The sequence below is a fragment of the Hypanus sabinus genome, chromosome 8 (assembly GCF_030144855.1).
Source record: "Hypanus sabinus isolate sHypSab1 chromosome 8, sHypSab1.hap1, whole genome shotgun sequence".
NCBI classification, from domain to species: Eukaryota; Metazoa; Chordata; class Chondrichthyes; order Myliobatiformes; family Dasyatidae; genus Hypanus; species Hypanus sabinus.
Genome location: NC_082713.1, coordinates 138,417,621 through 138,441,784, shown reverse-complemented (window position 1 = coordinate 138,441,784; position 24,164 = coordinate 138,417,621). Strand labels below are relative to the sequence as shown.

The window sequence follows — 24,164 nt, the reverse complement described above, 5'->3', positions numbered from 1 at the left end:
CTGACCTCTACCTGGCCGAGGCACAGCGACAACTCTCTGATACCTCATCTTATTTACCCCTTGATCATGACCCCACTAAGGAGCACCAGGCCATTGCCTCCTATACCATCACCAACCTTATCAGCTCTGGGGATCTCCCATCCACTGCCACCAACCTCATAGTTCCCACACCCCGCACTTCCTGTTTCTACCTCCTACCCAAGATCCACAAACCTGCCTGTCCAGGTAGAGCTATTGTCTCAGCTTGCTCCTGCCCCACTGAACTCATTTCTGCATACCTTGACACTGTCTTATCCCCCCTTGTTCAATCTCTTCCCATCTATGTTCGTGACACTTCTCATGCTTTGAATTTTTTCAATGATTTTAAGTTCCCTGGCTCCCACCGTCTTATTTTCACCATGGATGTCCAGTCCCTATATACCTCCATCCCCCACCAAGATGGTCTCGAAGCTCTTCACTTTTTTTTGGATTCCAGACCTAACCAATTCCCCACTACCGCCACTCTCCCTCGTCTAGTGGAATTAGTTCTTACTCTCAATAATTTCTCCTTTGGCTCCTCCCACTTCCTCCAAACCAAGGGTGTAGCCACGGGCACCCATATGGGTCCCAGTTATGCCTGCCTTTTTGTTGGCTTTGTAGAACAGTCCATGTTCCAAGTCTATACGGGTATCTGTCCCCCTCTTTTCCTTTGCTACATTGACGACTGCATTGGCACTGCCTCTTGCACGGATGCTGAGCTCGTCGACTTCATTAACTTTGCCTCCAACTTTCACCCTGCCCTCAAATTTACCTGGTCCGTTTCTGACACCTCCCTCCCCTTTCTTGATCTTTCTGTCTCCATCTCTGGAGACGGCTTATCTACTGATATCTACTATAAGCCTACAGACTCTCACAGCTACCTGGACTATTCCTCTTCCCACCCTGTCTCTTGCAAAAAAGGCTATCCCCTTCTCACTATTCCTCCATCTCCGCCGCACCTGCTCTCAGGATGAGGCTTTTCTTTCCAGGACGAAGGAGATGTCTTCCTTTTTTTAAACAAAGGGGCTTCCCTTCGTCCACCATCAACTCTGCTCTCAAACGCATCTCTCCCATTTCACACACATCTGCCCTCACCCCATCCACCCTCCACCCCACCCGGGATAGGGTTCCCCTTGTACTTACCTACCACCCCACCAGCCTCCAGGTCCAACATATAATTCTCTGTAACTTCCGCCACCTCCAACGGGATCCCACTACCACACAGATTTTTCCCTCCCCCCCCTTTCTGCTTTTCGCAGGGATCACTCCCTACGCGACTCCCTTGTCCACTCGTCCCCCCCATCCCTTCCCACCGATCTCCCTCCTAGCATTTATCCTTGTAAGCGGAACAAGTGCTACACCTGCCCTTACACTTCCTCCCTCACCACCATTCAGGGCCCCAGACAGTCCTTCCAGGTGGGGCAACACTTCACCTGTGAGTCGGCTGGTGTGGTATACTGTGTCCGGTGCTCCCGGTGTGGCCTTTTATATATTGGTGAGACCCGACACAGACTGGGAGACCGTTTCTCTGAACACCTACGCTCGCCAGAGAAAGCAGGATCTCCCAGTGGCCACACATTTTAATTCCACGTCCCACTCCCATTCTGATATGTCTATCCATGGCCTCCTCTATTGTCAAAATGAATCCAAACTCAGGTTGGAGGAACAACACCTTATATACCGGCTGGGTAGCCTCCAACCTGATGGCATGAACATTGACTTCTCTAACTTCTGTTAATGCCCCTCCTCCCCTTCTTACCCCATCCCGGACAAATTTAGTTGTTTGCCTGTTCTCCATCTCCCTCTGGTGCTCCCCCCCACCCTTTCTCCTGAGGCCCATGATCCTTTTCCTTCTCCAGCTCTGTATTACTTTTGCCAATCACCTTTCCAGCTCTTAGCTTCATCCCATCCCCTCCGGTCTTCTCCTATCATTTCGCATTTCCCCCTCCCCCCCACTACTTTCAAATCTCTTACTATCTTTCCTTTCCGTTAGTCCTAACGAAGGATCTCGGCCTGAAACGTCGACAGCGCTTCTCCCTATAGATGCTGCCTGGCCTGCTGTGTTCCACCAGCATTTTGTGTCTGTTGTTGTTTGAATTTCCAGCATCTGCAGATTTCCTCGTGTCTGCCCCTGCAAATGCCTGATTTGCTATGAATTTCCACCGATTTGCGATGTACATTTAACTGTGGTAAACTCTGCACAAATTTATTCAGAAGAGGGCTCCTTTTTTCTTTTTGTTGTTCTGTGTTTTATTTAAAATTTTGTTCTATTGCTAATCTTTTTGATACGATTACTTTTAACTACCTTGACTGCATTCTGTTAAATTTAAGTTGCTCTTCTGATTTCCTCTCAATTTGAGTTCAGCATTCAAACCCTCCTGAATGTTGTTTACTGGATTTTGAGAAGGCTTTGACAAGGTGCCACACCTGAGGCTGCTAAACAAGTAGTACAGGAAAGATTCTTGCCTGGACAGAACATTAGCTGGCAAACAATGGGAATAAAGGGGTTCTTCTTTAGTTGGTTACAGCTGTTCTGCAGGAGTTGGCATTGGGTTGGCTACTTTTCACTGATAAGTTAATAATCTAGATGACTTAATTGGTCGATTTGTGGCCAAATTTGTGGATGATACAAAGAAGGAGCAGGTATTGTCGAGGAAAAACAGAATCTGCAGAACTTGGACAGATTGGGAAAATGGACAGAGAGTTGACAGATGGAATACAGAGTAGATTCCCTAGAAGTTAACTTGCAAGTTGAGTTGTAAGGAAGGCAAATCCAATGTTAACATTTATTTTGATAGCACTAGAATTTAAAAGATAAGGAAGTAATGCAGAAGTTTTATAAGACATTAGCTGATCAGATTTGGTGAATTGTGAGCAGTTTTGGGCCCCATGTCTAAGAAAGGATGTACTGGCATTGGAGAGGGCCGAGAGGAAGTTTACAAGACTGACCCCAGGAATGAAAAGGCCACCGTTTGATGACGGGAGCATTTGATGGCTCTGGGCCCATATACACTGGAGTTTAGAACTTTGAGGGGAGATCTAATTGAAATCTATCGAAAGTGGATGTGGATAGGATATTTCTAATAGTGAAAATCTTGTACCAGAAAAGAAAGTCTAGTAGAACAGAGATCAAATGGAATTATTCAGCCAGAAGATGATTAGTCTGTGGAATTCATTGCCATAGGTAGCTGTGGTGGTCAAGTTTTTGGGTATATTTAAAGTGAAGGTTAATAGGTGCCTTGATTATAAGACCTTCAGACCATAAGATATAGGAGCAGAATTAGGTTGCTTGGCCCATCAAGTCTGCTCTGCCATTTAATCACAGCTGATTCATTTCTCCCTCAGCCTCAATCACCTGCCTTCCTCCCCACCCCACCATATTTTTCATGCCCTGACCCATCAGGAACCTATCAACCTCTGACTTAAATATACCCAATGACTTGGCCTTCACAGTCGCATGTGGCAATGAATGCCACAGATTCACCACTCTTTGGATAAAGAAACTCATCCTCATCCCCATTCTAAATGGACACCCTCTTTTCTGAGGCTGTGTCCTTGGGTCTTTGATTCCCTCACATTAGAAAACAACCTCTCCACATCCATTCTGCTGAAGCCTTTCAACATTCAAAAGGTTTTAATGAAATCACCCTTTCTTCTGAATTCTAGTGAGAACAGGCCCAGAGCTATCGAACATTCCTCATGATGGGCTTTTCAATCCCAGAATCATTTTCGTGAACCTCATTTTAACTGTCTCCAATGTCAGTAGACCCTTTCTTAGATAAGGAGCACAAAACTGTTCACAGTATAGTACTCCAAATGAGGCCTCACCAGCCCCTTATAAAGCTTCAAAATTACATCCTTCCTTTTATTTTCTAGTCCTCTTGAAATTAATGCTAAATTTGCATTTGCCTTCCTCATCACCAACTCAACTCACAAATTAATGTTAAGGGAATCCGAGTCCCTTTGCACCTCGGATTTTTGAATTTCCTCTCTATTTAGAAAATAGTCTACACTTTTATTTCTTCTACCACAGTGCATGTCCATGTACTTCCAGACACTGCATTCCATCTGCCACTTCTTTGCCCTTTCTCCTAAAGTGTCTTGGTCCCTCTGTGGCCTCTCTGCTTCCTCAACACTCTCTGTCCCTCCACCTATCTTCGTATTGTCTGCAAACTTGGCCACAAAGCCATCAATTCCATCATCCAAATCATTGACCTATAACGTAAAAAGAAGTGGTCCCAACACAACCAGTCCCCTGTGGAACACCACTAGTCACAGGCAGCCAAACAGAAAAGGCTCCCTTTATTTCCATTCTTTGCCTCCTGCCAGTGCTCTGTCTTTGCTAGTACCTTTCCTGTAATACAATGGACTCTTGTTAGACAGCCTCATGTGTGGCACCTTGTCAAAGTCCTGCTGAAAATCCAAATACACAACACCAACTGATTCTTCTTTGTCTATCCTGCTTGTTAACTTCTTCGAAGAATTCCAACAGATTTGTTGGGTAAGATTGTGTCATCCTGCCTTCAGGAGACTTCTACATCTTTGGGATGTACAGGTGGCCTCCGTTTTTGAACGTTCACTTTACGACACCTCACTGTTACGAAGGACCTACATTAGTTACCTGTTTTCGCTAACAGAAGGTGTTTTCACTGTTATATAAAAGGTCAGCACGTGATAAAAGGTAGCACGCAAAAAGAGTCAGCGTGCGCCCCAAGCAGGCAAGTTCCTGCCCCGGAACTGCATTCTAGCCGCCATTGCTTAAACACGGGCCTGTGAGCATCTGTGCTTTATCTCGATTTATTTTGTGCATCTGTTAGCAAGATGTGTTCTAAGGTATCAGAAAAACCTAAAAGAGCTCATAAGGGTGTTACACTTAGCATAAAACTAGACATAATTAAGCATTTCAATGGTGGTGAACGAAGTAATGACATTGTCCGCGTGTTGAACCATTCACACTATTTATACACAGAGAGAAAGAATCTTGAAAGCTGCCGATGTTACTGTTGGTTCTGCTTGTACCAAAGTGGTCTCTTTTAGTCGGCATCCAATAATGGATAAAATGGAAAGTCTATTGCTTGAGTGGATTGATGGGTGTACAAAGCGTAGCGTTCCATTAAGTTATCTTATGCTTAAGGAGAAATCAGTCAGTCTTTTTAATAAGCTGAAACAGAAAGCACTGGACGATGGTGATGGAAGTGTTGCGAAAGTGGAATTTAAAAGGTAGTCATGGGTGGTTTGATCGGTTTCTGAGGTGAGGGCAGCTTCATAGCTTAAAGATTACTGGAGAGAGTGCTTCGGCTGATACAGAAGCTGCCAAAAAGTTCCCAGCAGAACTGAAGAAAATAATTACAGAAGGTGGTTATTCGTATAAGCAAGTGTTTAACTGTGACAAAACTGCAATTGGAAAAAATTGCCGAGCACCCCTACCTCCGACGACTCAGCCTAACACACCATCAGTGTGCTCGCTGTCTTCCCGATTCCGGTAAGTGAAACTACATTGTACATACATTATTTCTACTTTATATAGGCTGTGTATGTTTATGTGTTATTTGGTATGATTTGGCATCTTCATAGCTTAAAGGTTACTGGAGAGACTACTTCCACTACGTAGCGAGATTTTTGCTAAGCTAGACAGTGCTGCAATGATAGCAGAAAAATATTTCTATTTTATATAGGCTGTATATTTATCATATCATATTCCTGCGTTTTCTATATGTTACTGTTATTTTAGGTTTTGTGTGTTATTTGGCATGATTTTGTAGGTTATTTTTTGGGTCTGGGAACGTTCACAGTTTTTTCCCATATAAATAAAAGGTAATTGCTGATTCACTTTCCGACGTTCCGACTTATGAACCATTTCATAGGAACGCTTTACCTTCGGATAGCAGGGGAAACCGGTATCTGTTCTTCATTTTCTGAACTGCTTCCAGAAGTTCCAGCCATTGCTGTTTTGCCATTGTCCCTGCTAGTGACCCCTTGAATCAATTTTGGCCAGCTCTTCTCTCATGCCTCTGTAATTCCCTTCACTCCACTGTAATACTGATACATCTGACTTCAGCTTCTCCTTCTAAATTCTATCATATTATGACCACTACCTTCTAAGGGTTCTTTTCCCTTTAGCTTTCTGATCAATTCCAGTTTGTTGCACAACACCCAATACAGAATATCACCTAGTAGGTTTAACCATGAGCTGTTCGAAAAAGCCATCTTGTAGGCATTCTCCAAATTCCCCCTCTTGGGATCCAGCCCCATCCTGATTTTCCCCATCTACCTGCATATTAAAATCTGCCATCATTATCATAGTGTTGCCCTTTTGACACGCATTTTCTACCTTCCATTCTAATTGTAGCCCACATCTTTGCTACTATTCATAAGTCTATACATAACTCTCATCAGAGTCTTTTACCTTTGCAGTTTCTTAGCTCTACCCACAACGATTTTACCCCTTTCACCTCTTTCTAAGGAATTGATTGCATTTTTTACTGACAAAGCCATGCCTCCCCCACCCTCCCCCCAACTACTTGCCTGTCCTTTGGATACAATGTGCATCCTTGGACTTTAAGCTCCCAGCCATAATCTTCTTTCAGTCACATTTCAGTGATGTCCACATCGTTATACATGCCATCTACCTTATTCCTTACACTGCATGCAATCAAATATAACACTATCAGTCCTGTATTTATCACCCTTTTTACTTTGCAACTCATCCTGTTGACTGCAATGTTGTCGTCATTAGCTTCTCCTTGCTGGCAGTCTCACTACACAGTGTCTCTGGTTGTATACCAACTGTCCCGTCCTCAGCCCTATCACTCCAGTTCCCACCCCCCTGTCACCCTTCTGAACAGCTCTAGCGAACCTGACTGCAAGGATATTGTTCCCCCTTGCGTTCAGGTGTAACCATTCCCTTTTGTACAGGTCTCTTCCCCAGAAGAGATCCCAATGATCCAAAAATCTGATCCTCTGCTCCCTGCACCAGTTCCTTAGCCATACATTTATCTGCCAAATGCTCCTTTTCTCACTGGCACGTGGTACAGGCAACAATCTGGAGATTACTACCCTGGAGGTCCTGTTTTTCAGATTTCTACCCTGCTCCCTACAATCTCTTTTCAGGATCTCCTTACCTTTCCTACCTGTGTACCAAGACTTCTGACTGCTCAGCCTCCTGCTTAAGCATGCCATGGACCAGATCTAAGGCGTCCCTGGCCTTGGCACCTGGGAGCCAACATACTATCCAGAGTCCCTATCGTGTCCACAGATTAATAAGGGTGTCAAAGGTTATGGGGAGAAAGAAAGGGAATGTGGTTGAGAGGAATATTAAATCAGCTGAGAATGAATGGCAGAGCAGACTCAATGGGCAAAATAACCTATTTCTACTCCTATTGTATGTCCTATGGTCATAAAGAATGGACCATCCTATCAATTTGTTCCAATCTCTGCATCACTTCAAAGGTATTAGCTACTGGTTTTCCCAGAGTAGTAGCTCGCACATTTTTGTTAGCCTGAAATGGGTTTCTCCACCTCCCCTTCTAGAAGGCAATCATCATTCACCTTTCATCTCCCACTCTTCGTTCTTGCGTTCCTTTTGAATTATTGCTGTCAATCTTCTACATAGTTGCTGCTTGCCTGTCAAAACATTTGCTTGCTTATATAACAAGTGATTGCACACAAACTGAATTAAGTAATATTCTGTTCTGAAATTCAACTTATTGATGGTAAGACCATCTAACCAGTAATTTCATCATGTCACTTATCTCTATGATACTGAGAGTGGCAAGGCCCTGATGCAAGATGGGCAAGCATGTTTTATGGGTTGGAGAACAGTCTGAATTAGTTTGAGAGCAGGTTGACTTTGTACAGATTGATGACCTTGTTTGTTTCATTAGCTAGATAACAGTTCTTTATCTGTAGGGATTGCGCAGAGCATGTAGATTTACAAAACTCTTTTGTTATATTAGGCTTGTGTAAAATGCAGCTCTGAAAGAGCAGCAGTTTCCTCTAGTTAAACATTGGGAAATCAAAATCAATTCGGAAATTAGATGTGAATACGTGCCCAATCTGTTCCCCATTTTCATGATTTGGTGCTCAGGCTTTCTAAAAGTTACTTTGGTACAATTCCAGATTTAAAATGGCTATGCATCAGGACCCAAGGAAAGGAAGAAATGCATGTATAAAAATGTAAATTCTTAACACATTTATCAGCCATTCATATAAATGAGCTACAACATGATGAAGAACTTGTGGTCGGGTATCCTGTGAATTAGAAAATACAGTGCAACTCCATGCTGTTTCAAAATAGTTTCAATGCAAATGTTATCATGACTTATTAGTTGAATGTTCTGCTTGCATTTTGAAGAAATCCTTCAAATCATTATAATGGCAGGATCCTCACAACTGCAACCTGGCTATTGGGCGAGGTTTTCTAGGTTGAGCTATGCTCGAGTGTGATGATCTGTATACAAATGGAAATGATCGAAGTGCTTTGGTTAAATGTAAGTCTGGCACAAAACTTGATTTTCCAGCTTTCTGGGTTGCATTACTAGGATTATTTCTGATTGCACGTGTTTCTGGATGCAGCATACTCAAACCATGTACACATGAACTTATGGATAAGGGCCCTTGACTTTTCGTAAGATGGTGATTGAACTAACCTCAAACAAGTATTCTTATCTACTTATGACAAGCTTTCACTTCTTTGCATATCATGAATTTAATTGGGATTCACCTAACTTTACCTCATAGACCAAAACTGGTAGGTATCAGCTGATTTTAAATAATTGAACATTAGAAATATGGTACTTGCTCTACTACAAAATATTGAAAGTATGCCTTGACCCATGACTAAACCATGCTGCTGGACTGTGTTGATACAGTACACTGCTGTTTTGTCCAACCATAATTTATTTTTTACTAATAGCACCTTGTTTATGACTGTAGACATTTGTTTTGTGATGAAGCAAGCCACATAATAGCTGCACTCAGTGAAATATTTGTAGTAATTTCAAAACTATTAAGTATTTTGATGGAGCAGGAAATTCTTAGCAACATCAGGAAAGCTGGTAATCAGAGTATCAGATTAAGGTAAAAATTTATTCAGAGACTTTCAAAAAAAATATTTGGGCTGCATGGTAGTGTAATGCTATTTACAGTACCAACGACTCAGGTTCAGTTCCTGCCGCTGCTTGGAAGGAGTTTTTACGTTTTGCCCATGACTGCATGAGTTTCACCCAGGTGCTCTGGTTTCCTCCCACGTTCCAAAGATGTACAGGTTATTAGGTTAGTTAGTCAAAGGGACATCCCTCTAATAAAACAGAGATGAGGAGGAATTTCTGTAGTCGAGGTTTAGTGAATCTGTGGAATTGATTACCACAGATGGCTGTGGAGGCAAAGTCATTGGGTATAACGTGGAGGCTGATAGGTTCTTGATTAGTAAGAGTGTGAAAGGAAGCAGAGTTGAAAGGAATAATAAGTCAGCCATGATGGAATGGTGGAGCAGACTCGAATAACCTGATTCTGCTCTTATGTCTTACTGTCTTGTCTCTGATCATGTCTAGGTCCTCAGTAGATTCATCCTTCAGACACATGGTGGATGCACAAGGGTAGTCTCAGATTTTGCGCAGCTTGCATTAATTCCTTAATTTTTCATTTAAGTACTATACACTTTACTATATTGTTAGAATGTTTCAGTAATGCTTTAACAAAAGATGGTCTTTCAACTGACAACCTGCTTGCTCAAATATCACATTTTCCAGGCAATCCATCAGTATTCATCAAATTAAGATCAACAAAACATAATATTAAGTGGGAGAAGTTACTGAAAAGTTCTTAGTGTTTAATTAACACCTTCTCTGTCATACTGGTACATTAATTTATTCCAGTTTCCTTGGGCTTAGGAGAGAAATGTTGTGACTGCTCATTATCTATATCTATATCTTTTGTACTTTCACCCCTTAAGCAGTTTAGCACCAGCACATGGTGTAGAAATTAGGAACAGGTCTTTTCAGAGATGAAATTAAGAAACAATTCTTCATATAAAGTATGGTAAGTTTTGAAATACTCTTGTAAATAAGTAGTAAAAAAAAAACAGGTCAGTTGTTAACCTCTCAATTACTATGTGCAAATTATAAATTGAATGCCTGCTGTTTGGGTAGATTTGAATGTCTCGATCTTGCCAAATGGAACTGTGAGGCCATGGGGCCTTTTATTATTTGTTTTTTTTATGCTATACAAGAACCAGTGCAGGAAATGCTGTGCCTATATTAAGATTCCCCTAATGGAAAACTGCACTTAATACTCTGAAGAATGATCACAAATAAATGGCAAAGTAGCAGTTGCCCACATAAATGTACACTCAAAATAAACCACATCTGAGAGGATAAACACTGACATAACATCAGCAAATTAGTATAGTGATCAGTGCAGGCATTTTTAAATAAAAATTCATCATGAACTGTAACAATCCTAAACAAGTTTTCATTCTAGCTTGATGAAACATAAATAATGCAGATGGATTCTCATTGCAACTTCATGACATATATATATATATTTCTTAAACAATGTATAAATCAACTAGGCAATTCTTAAATGGATGCCATTAAGCTTTACTGTTCATTAATCTTCACCAGTCAAATTGTGGCATTTTATCAATTTTGCAGAACAGTTTACAATTGTAAATAGATGTCAGTCACATAAGAGTACATTCATAGTAAGGAAAGCAGATGCACCACAGACCCCAGTATTTTAATACCTAAATAGTGTAACCTGTCATGTAAGGTGTCTAGCTCTTCTTTAAACTAATGTTTTTGTTAAGTGTCTGTTGACTAGCTTCTACCACATTTATTTATTGCAATATAATTTTACAGTACAGGGTGTATGATAGGTTATGTATCTTTAATGCAGTAAAACAAAATAACAAACAATAAAAAAACATGAATCCAAGTGTACACCTGTACAATCTGGGCTCAACAGCGACGTCAATATTCTGTGGCCAGTTTCAGTTATGTGAATTCCAGCCAGTCAGCTGCTGAACCATATAAATTTGTTTCTGGTTTGAACTCCGGCCTGCACTGAGTTAATTAAAGTTATGGTAAGGTTACTATTATCAGATTTGGCAGCTTGAGATTCTTACTGCCATCTATTCATGGTAAAGGTATTGGAGTTGTTTAAAGTGAATTAGTTGGCTGAGGTGCTTGATACTTCAATCAACACCCTCACAGGGGGTAGCACAAAAGAGATGACCATTGAATAAAACTGTTGATACAAACATGAATACACTGCTTTAGAGATGTCCTTTATGAACAAAAGTAATGATGAGGCTTGCCTCATCACAGCTTTGAATACAGAACCTTCACAGAAGGATGAGATGATAAATTGCTTCATCTGTGAAGAAGGTAAACATCGCCCTATGCAGAATCCACAGAATTAACTACTGTTTTAACAACTGCTTATTTGTCATTGATTCAAATAGTACAGAACCTGGCCCTTTGGCCCACTGTATCAAACACTTATTTGTATTAATTGTATTTACCAGTATTTGGTCTGTAGCCAACTATACATTGATAATTCCAGTGCTTGGCCATATATTTCCTAAGTGTTGCGAGAGTACCTGCCTCCACCACTTTCTCAGGCAGTCTTGCAGGTTGCCTCCACCCTCATCAGATCCCCTATAAACCAGTTAGTTCTCACCTTAAAACCCAAGTCTTTGGCAGCAATTTTGTATGATCTATCCAAATCTATGCTTCTCATAATCTTGTATATCTTGTCAGATTCTGCCTTGACCTCCTTTGCTGATAGGATGACAAACCCAGGCTATCTTTGAAAATTATATTTTTCATGCTTAAACATTTTCCTCTGCACCCTCTCCAGAACAGTCATGACTTTTCTATAGTGTTCCAACCAGAAAGACACAATAATCTTCCAGCAGTGGCCTAACCAATGGTTTATATACAGTAGTTCCCTATATTCTATGCTCAACTAATGATGGCAAGGATACCTTGTGCATTTTTTACTATCTTGCATAACTGCACTACGCCATCAGGAATCTTTGGACTTGTACACTAAATTCTTTGTTCCCCAGTAATTCCCAGGCCCTGACTATTCCTGGTCCATTTCCTATCCTTATTTGATCCCTCTCCAAACTGCATCAGCTCATTAAATTTCATTGCCATTGCCTGCCCAATTTACCAGCTGACATTGTCATTCTGGAGCCTATTGTGTCTCCTTCTCACTATCAATGGCATTAACTTCTATATCATTCTGTAAACATGATAATTATATTTCCTACATTCACATCTATACATGTAACAAACACTAAAAGTCCCAGCATTGATTCCTGTAGTACATCGCTGGTCACAGGGTTTCCATCACAAAAACCGCTTTCCACCATCACCTTTTGTCACGTTTGAATTTTCCAACTTGCCAAGCTCTAACCTTTTAGACCAGCTTTTATGACATAGAATATCACAGCACAGTACAGGGCCCTGTGGCTCACCACTTTTCTATCATCCATAAAAAGACTCAATTAAATTTAGCAGACAGGATCTTCCACCAACAAGTGCATGTGAACTACCCTTAATCAATCGCAGCCTTTCTCAGAGTAAATTAATCCCTACCAATGACTTTGGCCTGTATATCTGGCTGCCTTAAATAAATACACAGATTCTACTTTGACTGTGTTTTCAGGTATTCTGCTTTGCAATAGGTATTATAGTAGTAAGGCATCAATTTCATTGTCTGAGCTGACCCATTTTGAAATTCTTTGAAAAGTACTTCAGAGAAAATCTATGTCTAGATTCACCCTCTTTCTTTACCTATTTTTATGTTACACTTAAATGACAAATGCATTCTCATGTGGGCACTGACATAAAATGTCATACACTTCCATCAGGTTAACTGAAGAGAAATATCTGCATGTGTCAACAAAATACATTTGCTCTGGTTACTGAATGGCTAATTGAGTTTTGGAGCACTTACTTGGAATTCTTCATATGAAATTTCTGTTATGCCCCATTCTCAGGTAATTAAATAGAAATGTTGATGTTCTCCCAAGTTGCCTCAAGTTGCAGTTCAATAGATTTTATTACAATGTCAAATATTATTTATTTCAGTAGATATAAATTGCATGTGAATAAGGCTATGCTTAAATGTATTAAGTAAATCAAGGGGAATTTAAAAATTTACAAGTCTTAGATCTGATGACTGTGAAATGATTGAAAAAAGTGTATATTTTTTGTTGTTTACAATAGGTAAATGAAGATGATTAATGAATGCTCTTTATTCAATGCATGTCGAGACTGGTTAATGTCATCTGGCTTTTTAAATCAAAAGGTAAGCTTGATGTACTGCTCAATATTGCTATTCATATTGTGGACTTAAAAAATAATCGCACTGAGTCCTAATTTCTTTAAAAATACATTAAAATAATCTCTTTCTGGCACTTGGAGCTAAAGTATATTTCAATTCTGCCATCAGCTGAAATTGCAGCAAGGTGCAAATCTAGTGCGAGTATTAACTCAGAATAAACTCAATTCTGTTAGAGTTGTACTACACAAATGCACCTGCGATCCTCATTGATTAGCTTGTCTTCACTGCAAAGACACAGATGAATGAGACAGGGAGAAAGCAATACATTTTAAAATGAGGCCTTTGTCTCCCATCTTTGCACAGTTTGGAGATGACGACGGTGTTCAGTGTATGCATAACAGCACAATGCCTCAGGCTCAAACAAATTTGTTGCTGGCATACGTATCGGCAATCTTAACAACAGATTCTAGGAGTCATATTTCAAATTCAGATCAGCTATCACAAGTTCTTTTTCTTCAGTTTAATGAACTGAAAAATGTTTCCTCATTAAGTAACTTGCAGTGCAACAGCTCAATTGCAGTTGTGGTTCTTTGTTTCTTGCATTATTATGTTACTGGCTTAGTCATTCTTAATATCACACCACACTTTGTCTGCTCATCTCTCTGTTGTAGGTTGGTGACTCTGAACACCTATGACCAAAGTCAAGAAAAATCCCCTCGGATTCCAAAATGTTGTCCACTCCACTTTCAGGACTGGATGATGTTGCTGCTATCATTGAGGGGCTATTTGACAATTTAAAGGCATTATCCTGGGCATTTCTTGGATTCTCAATGTGATACACAGCCTGCTGTTGGCTGATTATGGGTTCACTCAAAGTCTTGCACTGGAGGAGTTCATTTATGGTTGTCATACTGGTCCGCTCCTTCTCTCCTGGAGACTGATTTCTCATTGCTGTGCTGGTCTTAATGGACATGGAATCTAAAGTGGGGTTTGTAACGCAGGGATTTAAGTAGCCTTCAGACTCACTGCAAGTGGTCATTTCTGAAACAGAGTGCCTTCTGATGCTAGTGCCATTTACCAGACTCCCTTCGCTTTCATACTCTGCGACAGGTGTTAGCATAGGGTTGTTGTAGCTCTTTGAACGCACCACTGGGTTCTTGGTCAAAAGTTCATTTGACTTGGAACAACGTGGCAAGAACTTCTTTTCTGTTAAAGAAAAAACACATAATTGTTTAATGTAACAGAAGAGAACAATCAATAATGTCAGTAAGAAACAGTGTCAGCAGTACTCTGGATGAAGCTTTCCCACTGGTTTAAACACTGAAGCATGAGTTTTAAACGTGGTTCCCATTGCATGCACAGTAACAGTGGGATGAGTTGAAGTGTAACTTGGACGCAACATTGAAGAGGGTAATTAAAACATTTGGCCACTTTGGTATCTATCAATCAAGCAAATAAAAACAAAACTGAAGGTATTATATTTGAATACACGCAGAATACAGATCTAAGTAGATGATCTTGTAGTGCAGTTAGAGATTAACAGCTATGATGCTGTGGGCATCACTGAATCGTGGCTAAAAGAAGATCATAGTTGGGAGCTTAATATCTAAGGATACAGATTGTTTCAAAAAGACAGGCAGGTAGGCAGATCGGGTGGAGTAGGTCTGTCGGTAAACATTGAAATCAAGTCCTTAGAAAGAGGTGATATAGGGATCCTTGTGGGTAGACTGAAGAAACTGAAAGGGTAAAAAGATCCTGGTTGGAGTTATGTACAGGCCTCTGAACAGTAGCCAGCACGACTACAACGGAGTAGAAAAGGCACGTAAAAAGGGCAATGTTAAAATTGTCATGGGGGATTTCCATATATGGGTAGATTGGGAAAGTCAGGTTGGTGCTAGATTCCAAGAGAGGGAATTTGTAGAATGCCTAAGTGATAGCTTTTTATTGCAGCTCGTGGTTGAGCCCACTAGGGAAAAGTCAATTATGAATTGGGTGTTGTGTAATGATCCAGACTTGATTTGGGAGCTTAAGGTAAAGAAACCTTTAGGAGGCATGATCATAATATGATAGAATTCACCCCACAGTTTGAGAGGGAGAAGCTACAGTCAGATTTATCAGTATTTCAGTGGATTAAAGGGAATTACAGAAGCATTTACGAGGAGCTGGCCAAAATTGATTGGAAGGGGTTAATAAAAAGTATGATGGCAGATCAGCAATGGCTTAAGTTTCTGGGAGCAACTTGGAAGGTACAGGATAGGTAGATCCCAAAACAATATTCTAAATGGAGGATGACACAATCCTGTATGACAAAGGAAGTCAAGGGCAACATAAAAACAATAGAAAGGGGCATGTAATGTAGGAAAAATTAGTGGACAGTTAGAAGATTGGGCAGCTTTTAAAAAGCTTTTAAAAACCAATAAAAAAAAGGCTAGAAAAAGATGAAATATAAAGTTAAGTTTGCCGATTGCCAATAATATAAGAGCTCTTTCAGATAGATAAAAGAGAGGCAAGAGTGCATATTAAGCTGCCAGAAAATGCCACTGTAGAGGTAGTAACAGGGGGCAAAGAAATAGTGGATGAACTTAAATTTTGCTTCAGTCTTCACTGTGGATGACACTAATAGTATCCCAGAAATTTGAGTGTTAGGAGGCAGAAGTGAGTGTAGTTGCTTTCTAAAGAGAAGTCACTTGGGAAGTTCAAATGTCTGAAGTTAGGTAAGTCACCTGAACCAGATGGATTACACCCCAGGGTTTTAAAAGAGGTAGCTGAGGAGATTGTGGAAGTATCTGCAGTGATCTTTCAAGAATCTCTAAATTCTGGAATGGTTCTGGAGGGCTCAAATTGCAAATGTCACTGCATATTTACAAAGGGAGGGAAACAGGAAAAAAAGGAAAGATAGCCTGATTGTAGTGGTTGGGAAGGTGTTGAAGTCCATTATTAAGGATGAAGTTTCAGGGTACTTGAAGGCACATGATAAAACAGGCCAAATTCAGCATGGTTTCCTTAAGGAAAAATCTTGCCTGACAAGTCTGTTTGAATCCTTTGAGGACACATCCAACAGGACAGCAAGTGGACATTGTCTCCTTGGATTTTCAGAAGGCCTTTGAATAGGTGCTGCACATGAGCTGCTTAACAAGACAAGAGCCCATGGTATTACAGGAAAGATACTAGCATGGATAGAAGATTGGCTGACTGGCTGGAGGCAAAGAATGGGAATAAAAGGGGCCTTTTCTGGTTGGCTGCCTGTGACTAGTGATGCTCCACAGGGATCAGTGTTGGGACTGCTTCTTTTCATGTTATATGTTAATGATTTGGATGACAGAATTGATGGCTTTGTGGCCAGGTTTGCTGATAATACAAAGATAGGTGGAGGGACAAATAGTGTTGAGGAAGCATGGTGTCTGCAGAAGGATATAGATTTGGAGTTAAGGGTAAAGGAGTGGTAGATGGAATATAGTGTAGAGAAGTGTTTGGTCATGCACTTTAGTAGAAGAAATAAAGTCATAGACTATTTTCTGAATTGGGAGAATGTCAGAAGTCAGTAATGCAAAGCAACTTCGAAGTCCTCATGCAGGATTCCCTAAAATTTAACTTGCAGGTTGATCTGGTGGTAAGAATGGCTAATGCAATGTTAGCGTTCCTTTCAAGAGGACTGGAATATAAAAGCAAGGATGTGGAGGCCAAGTCATTGAATATATTTATTTCATACAAAATGTTTAACTTCCTATTACTAATAGAGTCATAGAAGACTTCAGCACAAAAGCAGAACCTTCAGCCCATCTAGTATATGCAATATTCTGCCTAGTCCAATTGACCTGCTCCTGGATTGTAGCATTCCATACCCATCCCATCAGTGCGCCTGTCCAAATATCCCTTGAATGTTAAAATCAAACTTGCATCCACCACTTCCACTGGCAGCTCGTTCCACACTCTCACCTCCCTCTGAGTGAAGTTTCCCCATTATGTTTCTGTAAACATTTCACCCTTAAACTATGATCTCTAGTTCCAGAACAGAACAAATTTAGCCAGAGGATGGAATCCGTTGTCACAATGGGGTTGACAGGAATAATAAATCAACCATGATCAGTGGTAGAACAGACTCAATGGGCCAAATGGCCTAATTCTGCTCCTATTTCTTGTAGAGTCTACAACTAAAAAGAACCCTTAATACAGTTCAGCTGGTGAATGACTGTGTATTTTTGGGATCTTTTTCAAACTTTTACCATATCCCCGCCACTTAACTTGACTTTTCTAAACTTACTTGACTTTTTTGTTGAAGATTTACTTGATAATGAGACCTGGTTATTTATAATCTTACCCAGAAAACATGCCGAGTGTGTAATTTGTTCATTTCCCATGTGTAGACCATATGTTCCCAGGTATGGAGACACCACCTTCTGTATCAGCAACTCCAACCGCAGGTAATCGCCTGACACCCCCTTAGATTCATGAACTCCCTGAAATTTAAACAGAAGTCAGTTCATTGGCCTGGGATAACCATCATTCAGAGTTTTGAACAGACTGTTGCTATTTAAATGTTTGGTTTTACAGTGAGCATAACTAAACTGTCTTTTATTGTAGAGACTGGAACATACACTTTTGAAGACCAGTATCTTACTGCATAATGACCTGGGTCATTGTTCCATTCAAATGCCTGAAGGCACACACTAAATGTTTCAGGAATAACTTATTCCCCTCTGCTATCCAATTTCTGATTGCACATTGATCCCATCAACACTTCCTCACTACTTCTTCTATTTCTGCTTTTGCACTACTTATTTAACTATTTAATTTATATACGTATACTTACTGTAATTTACTTTTTTCTATTATTATGTATTGCATTGTACTGCTGCCGCAAAGACATCAAATTTCAGGCATGTGTCGGTGATATTAAATCTGATTCTGATGCTGAAAATCATTAACACCATTCTCGTAAAGGAAGCTGTCGACTTCACCTTAGTTTGCTGGTCAGCAATTCAGACACATGAAGGTTTAGAATGAAATCTGAATTGTGGAGTTCAAGAATATTTGATGGAGAACCAGTAGTGTGGTGTTGGATTAGTTGTGGACTTTGGCTTCCTCGGATCATTCAAACTGGAAGCTTAATTTCACATGAAACATTAGGTGGATTGATTTCCATCTCAGTCACACAGCTGTCACGCCATAAGACCGTGTGAGACTAGAGTTGAATTAGGCCATTTGGCTCATTGTCTGTACTGCCATTCCATCACAGCTTATTTATAATCCCTCTCAAACCAATTCTCCTGCCTCTCCCTGTAACCCAATGACTTGGCTTGCACAGCCATCTGTGGCAAAGAATTCCACAGATTCACCACCCTCTAGCTAAAAAAAAAATTCCTCATCTCTGTTTTAAATGGCTAACTCTCTATTCTGAGACTGTGCCCTCTGGTACTAGACTCACCCACTACAGGAAACATTGTCTCCACATCCACTCTAGCTAGGCCTTTCAATATTCAGTAGGTTTCGATGAGAAACCCCATCATTCTTCCAAAGTCCAGTGAGTACAGGCCAGCAAACTCTTTGTATGTTAACCCTTTCATTCCTGGGATCACTCTCCTGAACATCCTCTCTAATGCCAGCATATTCTTTCTTCGACAAGGGTCCAAAAACTGCTCACGATACTCCCGAGTACAACTTAACCAATGTCTTATAAAGCCTCAGCATTACATCCTTGCTTTTGTATTCTAGTTCTCGCAAAATGAATGCTGACATTGCCTTTGCCTTCCTAACCACTGACTCAACCTGCAAGTTAACCTTCAGGGAATCCTGTCCGAGGACAGGATTCCCTCAAGTCCAAGTCCCTTCGCACCCCTGATTTTTAAATTTTCTCCTCCCCATCTAGAATATAGTCCACACCTTTATTCCTTCTACTAAAGTGCATGACCAGGGACTTCCCTATATTATATTCCATTTGCCACTTCTTTGTTCATTCCCCCAATCTAAGTCCTTCTGCAGACACTCTGTGTTTAAAAATTTGGGCTGGTACCTTTAATTTTACCAATGAAAAATGGCTGGAGCCCCTTAGCACTTTAGTGCAAGAGTGTTTATTGCATGCATCAAAAAACAAACTTACACAAATTAGTGAAAATAGTGAAAAAATGTCAACATTTACGAAGACATCTAGAAGAAAACAATAATAGCTCTGTATTTTTCTTGTCCAGTGTGAACTTCTGATAGCCCCCTATCTCTCTCCCATACTGAGGGCAATGAGCTCCTTTTATAGGTATTAGGGCATGCCATCTTTATTTATCAATGAAGTTAACTTCAGGCTACAAATGAATTAGAACATGATGTACCCCACAATGTTTTGCTTACTCATAATACAAAATAAACAGGTATCAACAATAAATATAGTATACAAACAACATATACAGACTTACACATCCCCATTACTAAAGAGATGGAATTCACTGTGTATGGCAGAAAGGCACCATAAAGCCAACCCGGATTAGGACCCAGTGGATGCCACTTAACTGCCAAGAGATGACTGCATAAAACAGTAGAACTCTCCACAAAATCACACACTTACAGTTAAGTACAAATAAAAACTGGAATTAGGCTAAACTTTGGTGTCTGACTCTGTATCAATGAGAAGGGGAAACAGTGTGTTAATTATGAAAATATACCAGGGATGACATTGAAATGCGTGCATTCTCTGCAATGACAGCAGAATGTCAAGGCAATATTTGTATGTGTGAGAGAGAGAAAGACAGAGAGACCGAGCACGTCTGTTTACCAAATTCTCTCCATCACACCCTGCTTCCTCAACATTACTTAACCTCCACACCTATTTTTGTATCATCGTCAAACTTGGCCACAAAGCTGTCAATTTCTTCATCCAAATCTCTGAGTTATAACATGAAAAGAAGAGGTCCCAACACTGACTGCACTAGTCACCAGCCAACCAGAAATGGCTTCCTTATTCCCACTCTGCCTCTAGGTCAAGAACCTGCTCAAAGACCATGTGGAGGAACTGTCTCTTGAACCTGTGGGTGAGAGATGACTACAAACGAAAACAATACTGCAAAATGAGAATTGTTAACTGTTCAGTAGAACCTTAAGAGTGGTTTGCAATGTGCAGATTTATTGCTGTTTTCCAGGATGGTGCTAGTTCACTAAAATAATGAATTTATATTATTCCATTTAAATTGTTAACATAGAACACTAGAGCACAGTACAGGCTCCACGGCCCAAGATGTTGTGCCAGCCTTTTTCTTACTCAGAGATCAATCTAATCCTTCCCTCCCACATGGACAATGGTTGATAGCCCTCCATTTTTCCATATAAGACACTCCTAAACGTCCCTACCACCATCTCTGGCAGCACGTTCCATGCTCATACCACTCTGTGTTTTAAAAAAAAACCTACCTCTAACATTCTTCTATTCTTTGTCCTAATACCTTAAAGTTATGCATCTTGTATTAGCTATTTCCACCCTGGGAGAAAAGTTTCTGGCTGTCAACTCTATCTGTGACTCTTATCATCTTGTACACCGTAACAGAGAAGTCACTTCTCATCCTCCTTTGCTCCACAGAGAAAAGTCCTAGCTATCCTCAGAAATCATCTGTAATTCAGGCAGCATCCTGGTAAATCTCCTCTGCACCCTCTCTACAGCTTCCACATCCTTTCTATGATGAGCATAATGATAATATTTGCAATAACTTACAGCAATCAAAATGGGAAATAGCCCCTTATAGACCTAAATTGAAATGTAATGTACTGAGGACTAGACAGCCAAAATTCAATAGCTGCCATCTTGGAACTCTGACTCAGGAGGAAGAATGTTTGATTTTCACAATATTATAAGCAAACTTTTAAAAATGTTGGTATCTTGAAAACAATCGAAATTGGTTAACCATATGTTTTTTGATACTGGATATTCTAATAAAATAGTTGCTTATACAAGAAATTTACCGAAACACAAATATTAAGGGATATCTTGGAAATATTTGGGACCATGCACTATTAGAAATCATTGAGAGATTTTTATATCTTGTACCTGGAAAGGATTTCCAATTCATGTTAAAATGGGAACTGTTGCTTACCTTGTCGTGGGTCAACAGCTGGTTTCTTCGACTATACTTTAAAACTGCTTTATCTCAAACGTGATGTTTTGTAAAATATTGACTCAGAATATTAAACAAACCAGTAATATAGCTATGATTAGAGATAACATTATTTAACCACTTTATCAATAAAATTTTATAGGATCCAAGCAATTCCCAGTGCTATTTTTTTCTATCAATTTACCATTTTGGGTGCTGTGGTAACATAGTGGTTAGTGCAACACTATTACAGCTTGGGGCATTGGAGGTCAGAATTCAATTTGATGTCATCTGTAAGATGTTTGTATGTTCCTCCCTGTGAATGCATGGATTTCCTCCAGGTGCTCCAGTTTCCTCCCATTGTCCAAAGACATACTAGTTAGTAGGTTAACTGGTCTTTGTAAATTGTTCTGGAATTAGGCTAGGGTTAAATTGGTGGGTTGCTGGTGGTGCAGCTGGAAGGGTTGATTCTACACTGTATCCCTAAATAAAACTAAATGAAACTTCTGGCTTCTGTAGTAGCTTGATAATAAATTTGGCAAGGATTCAGTCACATGATACAAAGAAATTCCACCCTTTAATGAATCACTATGACTAAGACGGTGGAATTAGCCTTGGAAACCATCTTTCAGGAAAGGAACCTATTCTAAGAATCTTGATCCTGTTCTAGAACTTCTTTAGGACTTTGCAAGTTCAGGAACCTTCACTGGAAATGTAAGGATGTTATGTCAGAAGAGTCAGAGATCATGACTACTTTGTATTTTGTGGCTGTCCCCTCTCCAATTATCAAGGCTGGAAATTTGGGATCCTGTAGTCCACACCACACCATAACCTTCAACTTGAATCTGAATGCAGACAACTTCATCCCTACTATTTTCAAACATCCATTTGGTCTTTATCTCAGATCTCATCTTTCTGTGTAGCTTTTCCCTGCTATGTTCTCTACTGTTTTCCACAATATTATTTTTTCCTATTTAGTTATGACAGGGACAGATAAAGCAAAGATTGTTCAAATTCTTGTCATTTAATGAAATAAACAGGGACAGTGGGAAATTGCCACAAGAATATCGTTGGTATGTATTCCAGCATGCCTGCAAAAAGATCTCGAAAGAACAACCAAGAGAGGAACACTGCCATGGAAGATTTCAAGAGAAATGTAACTGCACAATGTATCAACATACCAATGAACAGGAAGTGGCAAGGTGCTTTTGTTTCTTAAACAAAAATTGTGGCTATTTAAAAAAAATTTGGATGTAATCTTGCAGAGCAAAACCAATAGACTATTTTCCAGAAATATTCAGATATAGTTAATGTCATTGAATTTGGTTTTACTCCCAAGGATGGATACTAGTTGCATCACTAATACAAAAGCAGATCGGATAAGTCATCGCATTAAAACCAAAGCTTGTTCCTCTCTGCTTGAAATGCATCTTCTGCTTCCTTTTCCAATCAAAATGACTATGCACTTAGCCCATCGCTACCACACCTATACTAGCACACTTTGATCCTTACAGTCAAGAATAGAAGGCTATTTCCACTCTGTTCACATTTCAGCTCAGTGACCAGTTTACAGAAGCACTTGAGCTCAATTTGCAGTAAGAAACAGAAATATGGTGTCACGTTCCACTGAAGAATTTAGACACTCCACTTCATGTACAGTGCTGTTTCAAGACCATCTGTATTGTTTTCAGGAAACCCTTTTACATCATCATTCTCTCACACACATCCACACACAAAAATCCTTTTAGTTGAGCAGGAGAAGTGCTGTTATACAAAAACGGAACCAAACTTCAATAAAGTTTCCATTAGTTTCAAAAATGAAGTAGATTTTTTTTCCAGAATTCTCACAGCATGATATTTTGAAATTCTCTGAAGCTACTTCCCTTCCCCTGCACATAATGTTAAAGGAGGGTTTCCCACTATCCAGCTGTTACAACTCTTAGGTTCTTTATCGCCAATCTGGGTCTGGTATGTACTCTTGACAAGAGCTGCTCATTCTATTAATAGCAGCTGTCTGATCCTTTTGTTCTGTGGTTGAGGGACCACCCCTCCCCCCACCCCGTACTTACAGATCATACCATTTCAAATTGCCCCAAAAAATTCCCAAAGCAAATCATTCAAGTGTAAAATATATTCTTGTCTCATCTGTGACAGGTTTCCCACAATTATGGTACTAATTTCCACGAAACCCTAGTAGAAACTGAGTTTCCTATATAGGGGTTACAGTTCTGCAGTGTTACCCAGTGTACAGGCCACCTATTCAATTTCTCTGCAGCCCTCCCAGGCAGTCAGGATGAAGTCCATACTTCAACTGTCTTGTCTGAGATCTATCACTTACCCCACCGATCCTTGGGTTGTTTGGAATGCAGAGACAAATGCTCAGAACAGGTAAAAGTTAAACAAAAAGCTGGAGGAACTCAGCGGGCCAGGCAGCATCTATGGAAAAATGTGCAGTCGATGTTTTCAGCCGGAAATGTTGACTACTATTTTTCCATTGATGCTGCCTGGCCTGCTGAGTTCCTCCAGCATTTTGCGCCAGTCGCTTAGATTTTCTCGTTTGAAAGTTAAACAAAAATCCCTGTAAGTATTTTAAATTTATCTTTAACTATAGATACAGTGCAGATTTGACCCTTTGAGCTGCACCACTCAGTAACCCCAGATTTAACCCCCCTACCCTAATCACAGTTCAATTTACAAAGACCAATTAGCCTACTAAATGGTATTTCTTTGGACTGTGGAAAGAAACTGGGAGGAAACCCATGCATTTCACAGGAACTG

The 24,164-nt window shown here is 40.1% G+C and overlaps 1 protein-coding gene across 2 annotated transcripts in view; it reads right to left on the bottom strand.

Annotated features, from left to right (window-relative positions):
* Positions 1–9,086: 9,086 nt before the first annotated feature.
* Positions 9,087–24,164, bottom strand: part of LOC132398472 (proline-rich protein 5-like) — an 85,627-nt gene continuing 70,549 nt past the window's right edge. For both annotated transcript variants that reach the window (XM_059977969.1, XM_059977968.1), the window contains exons 7-8: positions 17,636–17,774; positions 9,087–14,523 (exon numbers count right to left, since the gene is read on the bottom strand). In XM_059977969.1, the coding sequence (XP_059833952.1) occupies positions 13,952–14,523; positions 17,636–17,774 (711 nt within the window). In that variant the 3' untranslated portion in view covers positions 9,087–13,951. The remainder of the gene's footprint in view (positions 14,524–17,635; positions 17,775–24,164) is intronic.